An 18,300-nucleotide genomic window follows, 5' to 3' on the forward strand; every position below is an offset into this window, starting at 1 on the left:
GTTACGGGTTTAAATTTCACTGGAATTTGGATAAAATGTTGATGACCTTTTCTCTCAATATACTGGGAGTTATGGTGTGTTCTACCTACCTAATCGAAGGTCTATGAGTCTAGTTTCCAACGCAACAAACCGTTCGTTAATACGACTTCAGAGTAGAGAGATATTAACATTTTCGTACAGGGGTGCACACTGTTACGGGAACAGTGTGCCTAGTCGGGTTTAGTCAAAATTTCTTTATTTAAGTCAATTTTTAAAACAGAACCCCTGCGTTTTATCCTCTCCAAAACAGAACCAAAAACCTAGGGATTTCCTCTCAAACTTCTCCCATCCATCTAGCCAAGCATAACAACAATTTAGTCATCCTCAAGATGGAGAACACCATGGTAGCTTCGGAATCGTGAATTCTTCGGTGTTTCACTTTTCATAGCAAGACTCCGTCTTGTAATTTCGAATTTTGAGTAATTCTGGTCACATAAGGTATGATTTAACTTCCTCTTTGATCTTTGTAAACTTCTACCGTAAGAATTCTTAAGAAATAGTTGAAACCTCTATAGAAATATTCTTGATTTTTTTAGAAACCTCTCTTAATATGGCTTGATTGTTGGGGTTGTTCTATATGATTTTATTGTGTTGTTTGGATCTGTGAAGACATGGATGGAATTCTGTTGATGAGGAGATGTAGTAAAGTAAAATTTGGTGGTGTGTTGGGGGGAAATTAATCTACAAAAGAGTCTACAAATTCATGGCCACAAGTTGTTCGCGTAAATGTCTAAATGAAGAATTATTTAAGCTATGAGCTTGAATTTGATTTTGAATGGTTTGTATTATGTAGGAAATCATTCCTAAGGCTTTTGAGGTCTTGGAAACAATATATAACTCCATCGACAAGGTATGTAGGGCTTTCGCTATACTTTCCGGCATGACTAGAATTCGAATAAACGTTTATCGAATTGTCTCGTCGGATTCGAGTTATTTCACCTTCAACTTATAAAGATGCTTAGACCTGATCTTTTCTCATAGATTGCTTACTCTAGAGGATATCTATGAATTCTCGGATTTCCTTGTTCCTTGCTTAAAAAGAACTAGAGCCTTTTACTCGTTCTCCTTTCGACGTTCATATAAATCATGAATAAGTAACATTTACTTCAAAGGTACTCATAATACACAACTCTCATGTTCTTAGTACTTGTTGGCTCGTAGTTGAAAATTAAATATTTTTAGCCACAACCATGATAGTCGGGGAAGAATGATGATAGGCCACTTCGACTCTTCTTAGAATACGTCTTTTAAGGTTGGTTTCGCATTGCACCTATATAATTTATGATCTAGTATATGTATGTATTTACTTTCATTACCGAGCCGCATTATAGACGGCCGGGTATGACACATATTGTGTAACCACTGATCAGTTGGGATTACCGAGCTTCACGTGGCCGGGTACGATTCTACCGAGCCTTTATTATGGCCGGGTATGTTATGGATATTATAGCCCCACAGAGGGATTTATTATTATATAATGTGATATATTATAAGTAGCGATAGTGAACGACGGTGTCACGAGCATACATTTATATCCATGTTGAATTTTAGTTTCCTACCGAGGCTAGTTTCAGAATTTAAATTATCTCTATGTCTCTTCTCTTGTTAATTACATTTTTCATGTTACACTTGTCGCCCTACATATTCAGTACATATTTCGTACTGACGCATTTTTATGCGCTGTGTTCATGCCTACAGGTTCGAATAGATAGAGTGGTGTGCCTCCTCAGTAGGACCCCCAGGATCAGCGTTGGGTTTCGCACTCCACTTCTTCGGAGTTGCTGACTTTGAGTCCATAGGTACTATTACAGATGTATATGTGTGGTTTTGGGCATGTCGGGGGCTTTGTCCCGCCCTGTTGAGATTGTCTTACACTCTTAGAGGCTTGCAGACTAGCGGTCATTGTATATATATATTTTTCGTATTGCCCTATCGGCCTTCTGGATAGCTGTTATACTGTTGTTACAGCCTTGTTGGTCTAGTTTATATATATATATATATATATGTTGGCCTAGTTTATATATATATATATATATATGTCGTGTTGGGCTCTTCTACCTGCAGGTTATTATATTTCGGATCATATCTCATGGTTGGTTCGCTCGGGCCTTCGGGCATCGGGTGCCAGCCACACCTCACAAGGTTGGGGTGTGACAAACTTGGTATCAGAGCAGCAGGAGGCGATTCCGATTATTTTCCGGTTATTACGGGGTTGCACCAAGGGTCTGCGTTCAGCCTTTTCTTATTTGCCCTGGTGATGGATGCTATAACGCATCATATTCAAGGGGAGGTGCCATGGTGCATGCTATTTGCTGATGACATAGTCCTAATCGACGAGACACGACGCGGCATCAACGAGAGGTTAGAGGTTTGGAGACATACCCTTGAGTCCAAAGGTTTCAGGTTGAGCAGGACAAAGACGGAATACCTTGAGTGCAAATTTGGGGCAGAGCCGACGGAAGCGGGAGTGGAAGTGAGGCTTGATTCTCAAGTCATCCCTAAGAGGGGTAGTTTCAAGTACCTGGGGTCGTTTATTCAGGGGTCCGGGGAGATCGACGAGGATGTCACACACCGTATAGGGGTGGGGTGGATGAAATGGAGGTTAGCGACGGGAGTCCTGTGTGACAAGAAAGTGCCACTGTTACTGAAAGGTAAATTTTATAGGGCAGTGGTTAGGCCTGCTATGTTGTATGGGACCGAGTGTTGGCCGGTGAAGATCTCACACATCCAGAGGATGAAAGTTGCAGAGATGAGGATGTTGAGGTGGATGTGCGGGCATACAAGGAAGGATAAGATTAGAAATGAAGATATTCGAGAGAAGGTGGGTGTGGCCCCCATGGAGGACAAGATGCGGGAAGCAAGACTCAGATGGTTCGGGCACATTCAGAGGAGGAACACTGATGCACCGGTGAGAAGGTGTGAACGACTGGCGGTGGTGGGTACGAAGAGAGGTACATGGAGACCTAAAAAGTATTGGGGAGAGGTGATCAAGCAGGATATGGCGCGACTTAGGGTTACTGAGGACATGGCCCTAAACATGGAATTGTGGAGATCGAGCATTAAGGTTGTAGGTTAGGGGAAATTGTGATGTCTTTTTTACAGCGCACTAGAGTGAGACTAGCCAGTTAGGAGTTAGTCTTAGGATGCTATTGATCAACTACTGATGATGGGCTTTATCTGCTGTGTATTAATACCTTACATCTTTCTCGTATTTCCTATATCTCTTATATTGCTGTTACTTTATTTTTTATGGCATTTATGTTATGTTATGGATTTCATGGTATTTTATGTTGTTTTATTATGAGTCTATTGATAGTACTAATATAGTGTCTCTTGTTGCCTCTTTGAGCCGAGGGTCTCCTGGAAACAGCCTCTCTGCCTCTCGGGTAGAGATAAGGTGTGCGTACATATTACCTCCCCAGACCCCACTTGTGGGATTACACTGCGTTGTTGTTGTTCTTCTTCTTTTCTTCTTCTGTTTCCCCACACGTTTGAGAAAAACTGCATCTCTTCTCCCTCACTCGCTCAACACCTCACTCAGCTTCTCCTTTCTCAAATCTCAAGTAATCAACCAGACCAAACATGTTTTTCCACATAGTATTAGAAAGAAACATGCAACTTCATCCCCGTCATTTCGGCCGTGATCTTCGCGAAAAACTCGTCTCCAAGCTCATGAAAGATGTCGAAGGCACTTGCAGGTTTCATTAAAATGGAAAGTTTCAATTTCCCGTTGCTTTAACATTGAATGCCGTTTATATTGATTGCTTAAGTTTTTGGGGTTCTTTCAGTGGTCGGCACGGTTTCATAGTGGCGATTACTGGGATCGAAAGCGTGGGGAAAGGTTTAATTCGTGACGGGACGGGTTTTGTTACTTTCCCAGTGAAGTATCAGTGCGTTGTGTTTCGACCTTTCAAAGGTGAGATTTTGGAAGCTGTTGTTACCATGGTTAACAAGGTAAGAAATGTTTCATTGTACTAAAATTTTGTCATGATTCACATAGCTTGGAATAAAATTGAATAGTCGACTCCAAATAGTTTGGGATTCAGAATTAGATTGATTGATTGACCTATAGATATGTTCTTTATGACGGTGGTGTCCAGACCAACTTGTGCGCACCTTGACTATTGTACCCGGTCCTTGTAGTCAATTTGGAAGAAGGAGAACTTAAACTCTACGTACTATCTCTCACTAGCACAATTACTGGCCTTGTAGTCCATTAGGAAGAAGGAGAAATGAAGCTCTATGTATTACCTCCCACTAGCACAATTACAAGGTAACTCTGCTTACCAAGGTTTAGGAAGATTGGAGAAAGTTAGCTAGTGTTTTATTAAAATGGATCATGATTCATATAGCTCCGAATAAGGGCTCGAATAGAGTGGACTTGATGCAGATGAATTAAATAGTTGAATCCAACTAGTTTGGATTGATACTAAGATTGATTGACTGACCTATACATATATGATTGTCAAATATTGTAGATAGGACTTCCAAGGTAAAAAAATGTTCATTGCATTAAAGTTGGTCATGATTTCTATGTAGTGAATAAAGAATCTTCAATAGTGTATAAGGGATGTAGACAATCATATAGCTAACTCTAGCTAGTTTGAGATTGAGATTTAGATTAATTGATTGATGGACTTACAATCTATTTTATGATTGTGAAATATTGTAGATAGGACTTATCCAAGGTAAGAAATTTTCGTTGCATTAAAGTTGGTTATGATTTACATAATATTGACATGAGATGAGTTGAGTTTAAATGGAGCAACTAGTTCAGTGGGTATTGAGACATAATAGTAGTTGTTGTAAAGTTGGTAATGATTTATATAGAGCGAATAAGCAGGCTTGAATAGTGTAGAATGGAGGTAGGCTATCATATATCGGACTCTAACTAGTTTGGGATTGAAACATAGATTATTGATTACATAGGATACAATATGAATGATTAATTGATTGGCCTATGCATATTTATGATTTTGGACATTGCATTTGCAAGGAAAAAGATTTCATTGTATTTATGTTAGTCTTGGTTAGGGGTAACAAACGGGCGGGTCGGACATGAGCATGTTGAAAATGGGTAATGCAAAAACAGATAAATTATTTGACCCAAATCATATTTAATACGGATAATAAACGGGTAATACGAACATATTTAATACGGCTCGTCCATATGGCTTCTTGAATATCACTTTTGGGAGAAGTCTTAGTCCCCCAAACTTGAGGAACCCCCTATTTGAGGCTTTACAAATGTAAAAGTTAAACACATTAGTTATCCATTGGTTATCTGTTTTCTAAGTGGATAATATGGTTCTTATCCATATTTGACCCGTTTTTAAAAAGTTCATTATCCAACCCAACAGTTTTCTTTTATCCATTTTGCCACCACTAGTCTTGGTAGTGAACTCTAATTAGTTTTACAAGATAAATTAATTGCCAGTTAGGAAAGAAATGAGTCTCAATAGAGCAGAATGTATATAGAAGATTCATATATATAGTCGATTCCAAGTGGTTTAGGCATAGTTGATCAATTGATTAATTGGTTAAAGTTAATTAAGTTTATTCCCTCTACCTATAGATACTTATATGTGTGGAATATTGCAGATGGGATTTTTTTGCTGAAGCAGGGCCTGTGCAGATTTTCGTTTCAAATCATGTGAGTTTTTCTCGGATCTTGAATATTTAGACCAGCATATATTGCTGATCCGCATTCCTGCTGTACATTTTTTTAGCATTGCATACCACTGGGGCACCCTGCTATATGCATGAGTGCATGGATCAAATTTAAATATAGAAATTTAATATGAAGATGAAATGTAATTTGCATGTATTTTTTGTTGTAGAAGCTTGAATGTCAACTTCTATTAGAAAGGCAAATTGTTGATTCTTGAAACATGTTTTGGTTCAAACTTAATAAAATGTTTCCACATTTTCTTGTAACTTTTCTCGTTTATTTTGGAAACCCCTTTGGTGATGCAAGCTCTCAACTGGTTTGTTGAAAGTGGATGACTCTATCACTAGAGCAAACCCTCACTAATGCAACTATCTTATCTGTATTCTAATGAGTTAAATCCATAAAATATTCAGGAAGAATCCAGAATTCTATTCTTATAGAATATTAGCTTTAACTTGAATATCTAGTTTGAGTTTATGCTTGACTATATTAATCGGATTGGTTAAGTGTTCCACCAAGCGAACTTAAAATAAATAAATATTGCGCCAAGCTAATTTTGTACTCAGCTAATATTAGTGCCTTTAGAATTATGCTAGGACCAAATTGTTCACGACACTCATACTAAACATTTTTAGAGTTAAATTATATTGAGTTTACTACCTTAAGTGAACTTCACCGGTCCTGGGAATAGTGGTTGTGTATGCGTGACTAGTGGTCGGAAATGTAAGCCTCTGATGGGAATAGTTATAGTCCTCAAGTACATTCATGCTTCAACAGAGTTTATAAACCAACTAAGAAAAGATGGTAGATATTATGTAGCTAAGTGATAGAGAATGATTTGTACACTTGAGGAGTAGTCTCTTATCTCTTATATCATTTTGGTGCACCCATGAGATTCCTATTTGTATCGAGGTTTGGTTGACTCTTTTAGAAAGCCATATCTCTTTGTAAGGTCGTCTACTTTTTGATATACTTATACAGGTGATTGCCCTTCATTAATAAAAGCTCTTACTTTACCAGATATGCAGCCAAGTGTCACATTATACTATACTATAGTAGATGACAGAATTGAGAATGCCAGCGTCTAACAAAATTTAATCTAATCTATCTCCATTGTTGTATTTCCTTTTTCAAGATAATGAAAGCAGTTTATTAGCACAATGGATCTTATCAAAAAAGTTTATTAGAACAATGGAGGAATCCCATATAAAAAAACATACAACAATAACTGCTATGTGAAAAGATAGTTTTACCCTTCTTATCCTTTTGTATTTACTTCTTTAATAACTTACCCAACTATCTTAGCTATCACCCAACGCTCATAAGCAGATCCATAGTCACGGCATGTTTTCTGAAAAATTAAGGCGGCACCCGATACCATTTACTTGCACCGAGTGAACCAACTAGTCTGTTCTACCCTTGGCATGCTCTGTGCAACTTTGTGCAATCTTTGAGAAGAAGTAAATCATAAACTTTGAAAACATCTTTAAACTTTCATATTCGTAACGTCATAATGAAAAGTGTTGTTCTTACATGCCATATAAGTGCTCATGCAAAAAGGGGAAACCATAAGTTGCATCTATGAAGTCTATTAGACATGAAGAAAGGATGAAATACACGAGATGGAAGAGTTTTGGGCTATCCCACAAAATAAATGAAATACCAAAAAGGAAATGCCTCCACTGAAAGCAAAAATGGAGCTCACTAAAAGTCTGTGGAACGTGAGGGAGATTCTAGCTTGCAGTCTGATTATCTGCGACACATATACCTATAATGACATAGTTAAAATAGCGTCCCCACAAGGGAGCATGAGCACAACTTCCTCGTAGTGAGTATCATTGATTCCCTCACTAAAGCTGGAATGATGACTTAATAAAACATGACGTTTAAAGTATAAATTCTTAAAGCGTGATATAACATAAAAGCATTTGAAATCATTTAAAGCAATTCTTATGAAGATCTTAAACATAAGCTCGAATTTAAACTTATCTTTTCACGAGAGTGCCATTCGACTATCTTTCTTATTTAAGTCACCATATAACCAGTATGACTGGACTGGCGATCCCTGCCCGATCGATTGGGACATCTCCCCATGGTGCCACACAGTTTTACGTTTCTTTGTTAGCTTATGTAGTTGCTTTACCAGGGCAACTTGTCGTACAGCCGAGTCAATGAATACTACCATACCTTGGTACGAGTAGTTTCAGGGTAAATCACAGTCCAACCAAGGCTACGAATACCCTTCTTAGATATCTAAGGTGGCTCCCAAAACACTTGATAAAAGCTTTTACTTTGGCACATTAGGCCTCGACTTTGCATAACTTTATCATTCATAACTTGTCATAATATTCGTTACATGAAAACATAATTCAAGTATTCAAATAATTCTTGGAAATTTATAATGAAACTTGATAACTTTCATGAAATTTAATTCAATTGAAATCATGTAAACATAACTTGAAAGGGATCAATTAAACACTTATATTATGTCACTTTAGCAATTGAAACATAGTTCAAAATATTTATAGATAATGCACACTCACTCATTGCAGTTGAACACACATTAATATTCTCAAACATTTTGTCGAACTCGTTGAAGGCATGAACGTAGTGAGAAAAGACCTTAACTAAAGGTACATCTTAACTCACCTCAAAATCTCTTCAACTAAACATATGCTCCAATGTGCCCAAACAAGTTCAACGATCTACATAAAATTAAATTCCATCAACAACTGTCCTTAATCATATATCCCAACGGCAAGCGTAATCAATTAGCCAATTTCTTTCAATTCACCATTTCGAGTCTTCGAGTCTTTCTGTTATAAATCAAGTCCACCTACCCTATTCCCATACTTATTTCCTTAAAATCATAAAAGTTCTTGTTTCCAAACACCCAATAATTATCTATCATCCCCCCTCCCCCCCCCCCCCACAAAAAAAAAAAAAAAAAACCTTCCAACCATTACCATTAATGGCTCACTGATAGGGTTCATGAGCCCTCAACATTCAATCACCAACAAATCTCATAAAGACATGTAATAGATAAATTGGGAATGATGAAATTACCTAAGTAGACCAAATTTTGAAAATTAAACTTTGTAGTGTTCTTGTTCTCTTTGAAGATTCGGAAGAAAACCTATGATCTCAACGTAGCCCCATTTTATTACCAATGTTAATGAGATGAAATTATCACAAATATGCCCATAAAACTTACCTCAATGGTTAGAGTTGCCAAAGGCGGCTTTTGAAGTCGTGCCTTAGGCTTGGAAGATGAGAAAAATGAACCAAATCACATTATGAGGGCTTCTTCTAAGCCCTAGGTATGTAGGCATACGTTCTGGCAAAGCAGGACTTGCCCGTGCACATGGAACCTCAGGATGTATGCCTCGCCCTCGCCCTGGGCAAGCACGGGTATTCCCTGACAGGCAGCCTTCAGTAAAATCCTCATAACTTTTCGTAGAAATATCTGAATGACTAAAACTTTGAAGCATTGGAGACTAGAGTTTAAGTGCTTTAAGTTGACATCTTATTCATAGGCAAATATATTATTCATTGGTAGTCGAGACCGTTTGAAGGTAAGCCTTGTGTCACTTGTTTGGATCTCTAGCCCCTTGCGTAGTTTCCAGCTTATATTGTTCCTCAGGCTTCCTTTAAACTCCAAATTATTTCCATTTCATGCCAATAGCCTATCAACCATACTTCCATATTTTCAATACCTTGATTCATTTGATTAGCACGTAATTTAAAATGACTTAAGCTCAAACGCACTCGAAATTTAGCTGGGCACTGTGGCTCTGCAATGCTTAATTGCCTCATAATTGTATCTCTCTGTAATCAACTCATTCTTGAGTTCCTCCCTAGTGCATTTGTTCTCATTTCTCTTAGCAAAGGAGACAGATGGAGAGAAGAGGAAAAGAGTGAACAATTCTGGAATGAAAGAAGAGGTCTTTGCTGTGTCTTAAGGCTATGCGAGAAAGTAATATCATTGATATGCAAGTTTCTTCTCTGTTTTATAATATGATTGAAAACCGCGGAACAGTTTGAATTGGTTTGCCATACAAAACATGGAAGAACTCTTTGGCTCCTTGACCAAAATTTCAAAATGAAAGTTGAAGGCCCCCCTAGAAAGGAATAAAGGCTCAATTTTCTATACCTGAACTTGTAACTTAGATCATCGTACTTTTTCCATTTTGTCCAAGCAGACTACATGCATTATCTTGGACAAAGAATAAAAGATCGTGAATGAAATTGGTGCTAAGACATTGTTTTTTTTTTTTTTTTTTTTGTTTCAGTAGACATGAATTCAAATACACTAAGATTTCTTAAATTAACTTAGGTCTTATTACCTTTTCCATCTTGTCCTCCTTTACTGTATCCTTTTTTCTTTTTAAAAAAAATAAATTAATTAAACACGCATTTTATTCATCTCCGAAACAGTACATTGGTTTGAGGGAGTTATTACATCTAACAAATACCCTGAAATACGTTGCAAGATAGATATTATATCTTGGATATATTTGAGATGAAGTAAATACATGTGGTGAATGGAAACTAAGTCAATGAGACAACTAAGACTTAGTATCCAAACTCTACATAAGATCCACCAAAAAATTCTACGTCTACACGTATACAGAGACAAAATCAAGGAGGCTCGGATGTGATTGTAGATTTCTTCTTGTTGACGTAGCGAAAGGCAGGAATGCCCCACCTATCCATGTTTAGAAGGCCTTTAACTTGAGATTGAAGCTCAACAAACACTTGTGAATCTGGGAGTGAGCAGAAACATGGCTTAATGATGCCAGTTTGTCCGCAACCTGATTAGATTCTCTGAAACAATGATTTAGAACAATATGGCCTTGCCTCATAAACTTCTTGATGTCTTCTACCTCACTTGACATCCTCCAAGGAGTAGCATTAGTACCTTTTGACACAGCCGACCAGTAGTTTGGAATCACTCTCAGCAATGTTGTATTGAAAATCATTATTCAAACACCAATTGATTCCAAACTGTAACGCACCCAGTTGTTGGTCCCAGGCCCCAACGCCAATGCATAAACATATAGAAAATGCCCATAGATATTTCTGATCACCCCCCTCCTCCACATAGACCATTCTTACAACTTCCATCTGAGTTAAGTTTAACAAAACTTCGGGGAGGTCTTTCCCACTTAACTTTGATGGGTTGCTTGAAAGGCATAATGTTGTTCAGGAGTTGAGAAATTGAAATTTTCTTCCAATCTGAATCAAGCTTGATTCTGGGGAATTGCATATGAACAAGCTGAGAAATGGAGAATCCTAAAAGGGATACTGTCCTATTCACTTTCAACCTTCCATTTACATATCTAACATCGCACCTTGCTCTCCAAATTTCCGAAGTAGCAATGATAGGCAGACTTTTAAGGATGAAAGAATTTATAGGATCTGAGCTCGTTTACTCCATCAATTAATAAGGATCTGCCTAAAAGGCATTCTCATTAAGGTAATACCCAAATGTTTTGTACAAATCCTTTACTGTATCCTTTTTCTTGAACAAAGAATAAGGGGTCGTGACTGGAAGTGGCCTAATACATGCTGTTATTCGGTTCAGTAGACATCAGGTCAAATGCACTTAGAGATTCTTTAAGTTTACTGCTCTACACTTCCGTAGTTAGTATGTCCAGTGGCTAGTGCATATGCATAGCTTTCTTATTAGCACCAGGAGTATAAGGACTCATCTTAGTGACTTAAGTTATATGTTTGAAAAGTTTCGAAAAGTTGTCTTGCTATCTCGAAAATTATTTACTAGTTGGCACTGAAATTTTATCTATTCGAATTATGTTTGTTATTTATAGTTTAGAGCATCTCTGATATATGTAAAAGTAATTATTCTTTTCCCAGTTTATGCTAATATACACTCCATTTGATGCATGTAAAAGCTTATTATAGGCCTTTTCCTCACATTTGTTTGTGTTGACCCTTGGATTTCCTGCAGTTGATACCGGATGACATGGAGTTTCAGTCAGGGGATGTGCCAAACTATACAACTTCAGATGGTTCGGTATGTAATATTTATTTGCCTCTATGTTGCTTAGGTCCTCCAAAAATCCTGTAGCACCCATGTCAGATCCTTGATGACGTCCAATCCTACTCTCCATGTGAGTAATAGTGCGGTCATGAGCCATGATAAACCCTACTAGGTTGGGGTCGAATCCCACGAGGAGTGTGTGTGCTAGAGTGTCAAAATGTGTGAGAACTTGATGTTTCCTAATGTAAGCTCCAAACAAAAGAGTGATTGTTCAATTACTTCTAAAGACTTCTAAAATTACTAAACTAGGCTAGGAACTTTATCGAACACGTTAAAAGTTGTTTGTTTTCTAATTAGAGAAAGATCGGGGTTATAACCTCAATATGGCATAATTAGTTCTTCGGGTATACTTAGCTTGCCTAAATACGTTGAATTAGTAATTATGATTCAGTTACTAGCTACCCACTAGAAATTTTTCAACTCTAGCAAGCTTATCCCTAGAATGTTCTTCCAAACACAAAGGAATGCACTAAAACCCAATTGATAATGAACCAAGTAGAGATCTCCCTATTCCTAGTTTGATTTCATTAACCTAGCTTCATTAATTCCTTAATAAGCTCAAATCCTTGCTACTTGTTAACTACCCAGTCCAATTTCACCTTTCCAAGTAAGAAATAGACACTAGAGGGTTTAATCTAGTGTCCGCGGCTACCAAATTAACAATAAAGCATGAAAACAAGTAGATAATCACAACCCAAGTAATAATAAACAAGATAAACAAATACACATTCACATTAATGCCATAAGAGTTTATAGCCCTAGCTATAAAGCTTAGCTACTCATACTAGAAATGGAAACTAAAAGTTGGATGAAAAGATAAACATATTTAAAGACTAATAAAGTAAGAAAATCCAAACACAATGGTGAAGATCCTCCAAATCCTTGCTAAACTAGGTTAAAAATTGTTGTGTTACTCTAAAGAATGAAAAATGACCTAAGAAAATGAGCTAAGATTCTATTTATAGTAGCCTGAAAGTCTTGACAAAAATGCGCTTGCAGTGCTAAATCGTGGAGTCGAAAATATTTCGTCTCCACCTTTGTGCTTCTCTTCCATTCAAATCTTGCTTCAGATGATTTTTGTGGACTGATATCGTGGAGCGGAAATATTCCGTCCACCTAGGCAGATTTCTGTCCAAAATCATGGAGCTGATATTGTTTCATCTCTATGTTTTTCTTAGTCTTATAGGCTTGAACATTTAACCAAAATTCTTCATTTTTGGGCTTTAGAAACGGTTCCACGGTATAATATACTTAGGTACAAAGTTTCCCACATTAGGTAACAATAGCTGATTCTTTCCGATATGGTAACATGGTGACTCGAACCCGCAACCGTAAGGTTGGAGGTGGTAACAAAGTCAGAATGCTGATTTTCTCCCATTGATTCAACAAATAGCTGTTATAGAAAAATAGTTGTTAAAGACATTTGCTCTGGCCTCTTTCTAGTTAGTTGTCATTATGAAGATCCATATAGTTTTTAATGTTGACCTCCCTTTTGAATAACTTTTACTAAATTTCGATAGTCATGTAGTTTGGATTTGTTATCGCCACTTTTAGCTAGTGAATCCAAGTTTTATTTATTTTTGGGGTGGGATGAGGGATTTCTGTCAAGGGACATTAAGTGGCTAGGATAAACTAATATGACTGGAGAAGGTCCTGAAGCTGAGAAGAAGGAATATCTGGATGAAATTGAGATACTAGGAAATGTTATTTGTGCCGCTAAAAAATCTCTTGTGGTTGGGATATTAACCCAAGGGAAGTGGGGTAAAGTCTAAATACCGATACTGTTAATTCCTCTTTGGATAATAGATATTGTTACTGGTACTCTTGCAATCGGTTTAATATGTACTTTACTTTAGGTTTGTATTCCGGATTGGGTTTATTCTTGTCGTGATCGAATGACAATATTAAGTTGTCAACATGAGAGTGTAGGAACTCAATGAGATTCCGTTCTTTGGGAATAGCACGTTGAGTTCTTAAGAATCATAATATTTCTTTTTTCTGAATGATCATATGAAAGGGAGAAAGAGTAAAGACCATAGACGCTGCAACTTTTTTATCAAGGATATACAATCATAGGTTCCTAAGATAATTTCAAGCAAAAATAAGAACTCCAACATTTTATATTTACTTGTGTTGCATGGATTCTTCGTCATTTCCCTCACATGTTGGTTCACGTGTCCTGTTTCAGTTCTGTATTGATACGATAAAGGATGATTTTCTGGGCGTGGTCAGTGATCCAGGCGCAAATGCTTGAAACACGCACATACTTGACCTTTGTATATAGCTGCTCCTGTACCTTTTTGAGGAGAAGTGATGTTTTCATGGTTGAAATATTGTAATAGAAGCTTCATGTAATTTCCTCTTGAGAACGAAGCCCAGATCGAGTTGATTTGTATTCTAGGCCAGATTTGTATCTGCAGCTAGATTCCAAAGTAAGGTTTGTGCTCTTTATTTGTACTTTCCTCTTTCCTTTTTGAGGTACCATTAATTTAAGTCCACACTGGTGTTCCGCCTGGGTGGAGATGTTCATCTCCAATTTATGCTTCTATATTTGAAAACATAAAAGGTTATATCTCTGGTTATGTGGGTTAATGATGCATTTCAACAGTGTTTTCTGTTAAATGAGATATCTGTTGAGGGTCATATTTGTTGTCTTTCTCCTATTATGACCTTTTTGATTTCATTGAACAAATGAGCTCAAGGTTTGTGAACCAGTGACATCAATAGCTAAGCAATCTGCTATTCTACTTTGGGATTTTTTCCTATCTATACCATATATGAAACCTTATTACCAAAAATGTTCATAATTTGTTAATTACCCGCCCAGTCCACACTTTTACTACAATTTATATACCAATCTATAATTAGGCAGATTCTGCAACGCGCTAAAAAGAAGGCACGAAATCTGCGTTTGATTCTTTCCACATTAAATTCGAATTTTGAAACGGAAAGAGATCTCATTGTTGCGTAATTCTCTCATTCACTACAATTCTAAAACAACGCAAGCTTCAGAAGCTCCAGTACTCAAATTGCTTTTACAAATTCTACAACGCAATACAAATTATAGAATTCAAAATTGTTCTTCATCGACCTCAGTACTCAAATTGTCGAACCTATATCTGTTCTTCATCTTTTTTCTCTCAACTATACGAAATCATGTCAAAAATCCCAATAATGCTAAAATTGAATGGAAATTGGGATCACTATGGCAGATTTAGAGATTTTGAAGTTGATGCCATTGTGGTAGATGAGAATGCAAGCTACGGAATTCTGATTTCTACAATTGCAGAACAACTATCGATTGATACATCGGATAAAATTGTAGAAATCAAATACATTGTGAACGACAATTGTCCTCCAATGGAGATTAGGAATGATATGGGGGTTCGTGTGTATATGGAGACCAAAAAGGAGAATAAGAACTTAGGTTCGTATCCTTTATGTATAAGCGTAAGAGATTTCAATATGGAATTGGCAATCACCAACGATAGCACAAGTGCAGGTATGTTTAATTCGACATTGCAGAGAGTTATTGTGTTAGTGTGTTATCTACAATATTACAACATTTATCTACAAATTAACTACAAAAAACAATGTACTGAAGCTCATAAAACAATGTTGTTTTCAAAATTATCTACATAGTTACTACATTTATCTCTATGTTCCTGCAGGTTCGTCTGGATCCCTAAACTTACTTGAAATTCCATTCTCACCAGTTATAGAGGAATATCAAAGTGAAATAATAACTGAATCTACGCAAACATATATTGAAGAAGGACAAGTTTATCAGGACAAGCAAACTGTAGTTGCTTCAATGAAGAATTTTTCTGTGATGCACAAGTTCCAATTCAGAGTAAAAAGATTTAGTCATAGAAGGTATGGCTTTATTTGTGGAGAATATATCAGTAAAAGCAGTGTTTTAGTGAAGATATGTGGTTTTTATAAATTGTAGTTTAATTGTAGTTAAGCTGTAGTTAATTGTAGTTTTTAACGAATTTGTGTTAAAACAGTCCTTTTTGTTGCTTCTACATCTATAGCCTGTATTAAATATTGTATTTTTTTTGTAGCTACTGGCTTATATGTGTTGCTGAAAACTGTAAATGGCACTTCAAGGCAACGCCAATTAATGATTCGGCAATGTTCAAGATAAGGAGTTTCAGCCGACAACACACATGCTCCTTATTGGACGAAACATTCATACAACGCAAACGTACCGCAGCTGTAGTTGGTAGCATGGTCGTTCCAAAGTATTGTGATCCTAAGACTGTTTACACACCAAAGGACATACAAACTGACATGTTATCCGAACATGGACTGAACCTAAGCTACATGCAAGCATGGAGAGCCAAGGAAAAGGCTTTACAGTTTTTGAGAGGGAATCCGTCTGACTCCTACAGCAAATTACCCAAATATTTTTATATTCTTGAGGAGACATATCCTGGTTCTGTTGTTAAATTGAAGAAGGCAGCAGATGATTTCTTCTTATACACATTTGTTGCTCTCTGTACATCAATAAGTGGTTGGCAACATTGTAGGCCAGTAGTAGTGGTTGATGAGACATTCTTAAAGTCAGCCTACAAGGGGATTATGCTTACAGCAAGCACCATGGATGCAGCAGGTAAATAATGTAATAATTTTGTAGTTATTTTGTAGGCAGTCTATAAAATGTAGTTAAATTGTAGTTATATTGTAGTTATTTTGTAGCTAAAGGAAAAAAATGTAGATAAATTGTCTATATTTTGAATATATATTGTAGTTGTTATTTAATTATATTTTTATATACCTTTTCAGGGCTTCCAATTAATATTTTATGAATTAAAAATGTAGGTACTATATTTCCCTTGGCATATGCTATGGTTGATTCTGAAAACGACGCGTCTTGGAAGTGATTCTTTGAGCAATTCAAGGAGGCATATGGTGAAAGACCTTCAATGTGTGTTGTTTCAGATAGGAATGAGAGTATACTGAAGGCAACATCAATTGTCTATCCGGGCATGCCACACTACTCTTGCATGTGGTATATTTGGACAAATATAAGGTCCAAATTCAAGAAGGGACATTTACAATTACATGAATTGTACTTTGCTACAGCACGGTCATACACTTTGGATGAATTTAATGAAAGGATGTTGAAGATTGAAGAGGTAGACCCGCGTGTGAAATCTTACATATATGATATTGTCTATCATAGATGGTCAAGAGTACATGCAACAGTGAATAGAACTTTTACTATGACATCAAACATTACCGAGTCGTTGAATGCTGTAACAAAAGAGGCAAGAGAGCTGCCAATATTTGATCTATTAGAGTATATGAGGACGCTTCTTGAACGTTGGACGAAAGAGAAGTTATTGAAGGCAAAGGGTACTTTCACATACCTTGGGTACAAATTCAACAAAGAATTGGATGACAACAATACATTATCTCAGATACTAAGGGTAAGATCTGTTTGTTTGGTGCAAAAAAAATAAATTGCTTAATATGCATTGTTTCCAGATTGTAGATAAACTGTAGTTAAATTGTGGGTAATTGTAGATTGTAGATAAGTTGCAATGTATTTGTAGCTGATTTGTAGGTAAGTTGTGGATAATCCTTTTTAATGATTGATATATTATTATTTCTGTTTGTTCTTCAATTGTAGGTGAGGGCTTCAACAGATCATATACATACTGTGTTAGATGGTGTGAAGCGGTACATTGTGTGTCTAGAAAACAAGAAATGTAGCTGCGGACAATTCCAACTTGATGAACTTCCATGTGCGCATGCTTTGGCAGCATTAAGGCACAGGAAGGAAACATACGAAAACTATTGCTCTCCGTATTACACAAGGAAGAGCCTTCTGCTTACCTATGAAATGCCAGTAAATCCTCTTCCTGATGAAAGCAAATGGGATGTGCCACAACATATTTTGGATGAGGTAGTAAAGCCACCGGCGAGAGATAAAAGACAGCCAGGGAGACCTCACAAGGAAAGATATAAAACATTTTATGAAATAAAGTCAAAGAAGTACAAGGTGTCATATGGAAATTGTGGAGGTGAAGGGCATAACAAAAGAACTTGCAAGAATGCGCCCAATTTGTAGTTAGAATAGTTATTCAAAATAAATGTTAGTGAGTTCAAATTATCTGATTTTTGTGTGTAATCATTCAAGTTTTTGAAGATGATTATGAAGTATACTACAATTTGTGTATTTGCGTTTAATATGATTTTATGTATTCTGTCAGGCATCTAAATTTGTCTTTTTTTTATAGCTTAGTTAAACTTTAATATTTACTATATACAAAACAACTAATATTAATGAAGAATTCATTCAATGTAAACTGTTTCCAGATTGTAGTTAAAATGTACTTTAAATGTAGTCTAATTGTAGTCCTGTTAATAATTTGTAGTTAAAATGTAGTTTAAATGTATTTAAATTGTTGTCTTGTTAATAATTTGTATATGATTTGTAGATTAATTGTGGATAATTTATTTATATGATTCCTGTATTTATTTCATATTTTGGCTGTGTACCTTAATTACAAAT

General features: G+C 36.5%; 2 protein-coding genes and 1 long non-coding RNA gene across 5 annotated transcripts; all 3 read left to right on the forward strand.

The window, feature by feature from the left end:
* The first annotated feature begins 286 nt into the window (after window positions 1-286).
* Window positions 287-1,858, forward strand: LOC138886449 (uncharacterized). Its single transcript, XR_011405179.1, has 3 exons — window positions 287-477; window positions 833-889; window positions 1,738-1,858. It is a non-coding gene; the product is annotated as an uncharacterized lncRNA (long non-coding RNA).
* Window positions 1,859-3,287: 1,429 nt separating this feature from the next.
* LOC104230108 (DNA-directed RNA polymerase II subunit RPB7-like) lies at window positions 3,288-14,164 on the forward strand. 3 transcript variants are annotated; one of them, XR_011405180.1, is made up of 5 exons: window positions 3,288-3,737; window positions 3,828-3,993; window positions 5,641-5,692; window positions 11,682-11,747; window positions 13,963-14,164. XR_011405180.1 is itself a non-coding variant. In XM_070167559.1 (5 exons), the coding sequence occupies exons 1-4, from the start codon at window positions 3,622-3,624 to the stop codon at window positions 11,683-11,685; spliced, it is 300 nt and encodes a 99-aa protein (XP_070023660.1). In that variant the 5' UTR covers window positions 3,288-3,621; the 3' UTR covers window positions 11,686-11,747; window positions 13,963-14,164. The 3 variants fall into 3 exon arrangements, 1 of the variants encoding a protein (XP_070023660.1); XM_070167559.1 differs by having other exon boundaries at window positions 3,828-3,955; XR_011405181.1 differs by lacking the exons at window positions 11,682-11,747; window positions 13,963-14,164 and having other exon boundaries at window positions 5,641-5,779.
* Window positions 14,165-14,930: 766 nt separating this feature from the next.
* On the forward strand, window positions 14,931-17,856 carry LOC104230110 (uncharacterized). The gene is made up of 5 exons (XM_009782850.2): window positions 14,931-15,276; window positions 15,446-15,650; window positions 15,842-16,392; window positions 16,866-17,212; window positions 17,416-17,856. The coding sequence occupies exons 1-5, from the start codon at window positions 14,931-14,933 to the stop codon at window positions 17,854-17,856; spliced, it is 1,890 nt and encodes a 629-aa protein (XP_009781152.2).
* The last annotated feature ends 444 nt before the right edge of the window (window positions 17,857-18,300 follow it).

Source organism: Nicotiana sylvestris, chromosome 2 (genome assembly GCF_000393655.2).
Source record: "Nicotiana sylvestris chromosome 2, ASM39365v2, whole genome shotgun sequence".
Lineage (NCBI taxonomy): Eukaryota > Viridiplantae > Streptophyta > Magnoliopsida > Solanales > Solanaceae > Nicotiana > Nicotiana sylvestris.

Coding starts and splice junctions, on each gene's coding strand:
- LOC104230108 (XM_070167559.1), top strand. CDS start 3,622: ATGTTTTTCCACATAGTATTAGAAAGAAACATGCAACTTCATCCCCGT. Junction 3,738..3,827: donor GATGTCGAAGGCACTTGCAG/GTTTCATTAAAA, acceptor GGGTTCTTTCAG/TGGTCGGCACGGTTTCATAG. Junction 3,956..5,640: donor TGTGTTTCGACCTTTCAAAG/GTGAGATTTTGG, acceptor GGAATATTGCAG/ATGGGATTTTTTTGCTGAAG.
- LOC104230110 (XM_009782850.2), top strand. CDS start 14,931: ATGTCAAAAATCCCAATAATGCTAAAATTGAATGGAAATTGGGATCAC. Junction 15,277..15,445: donor CAACGATAGCACAAGTGCAG/GTATGTTTAATT, acceptor ATGTTCCTGCAG/GTTCGTCTGGATCCCTAAAC. Junction 15,651..15,841: donor AAAAGATTTAGTCATAGAAG/GTATGGCTTTAT, acceptor TTTTTTTTGTAG/CTACTGGCTTATATGTGTTG.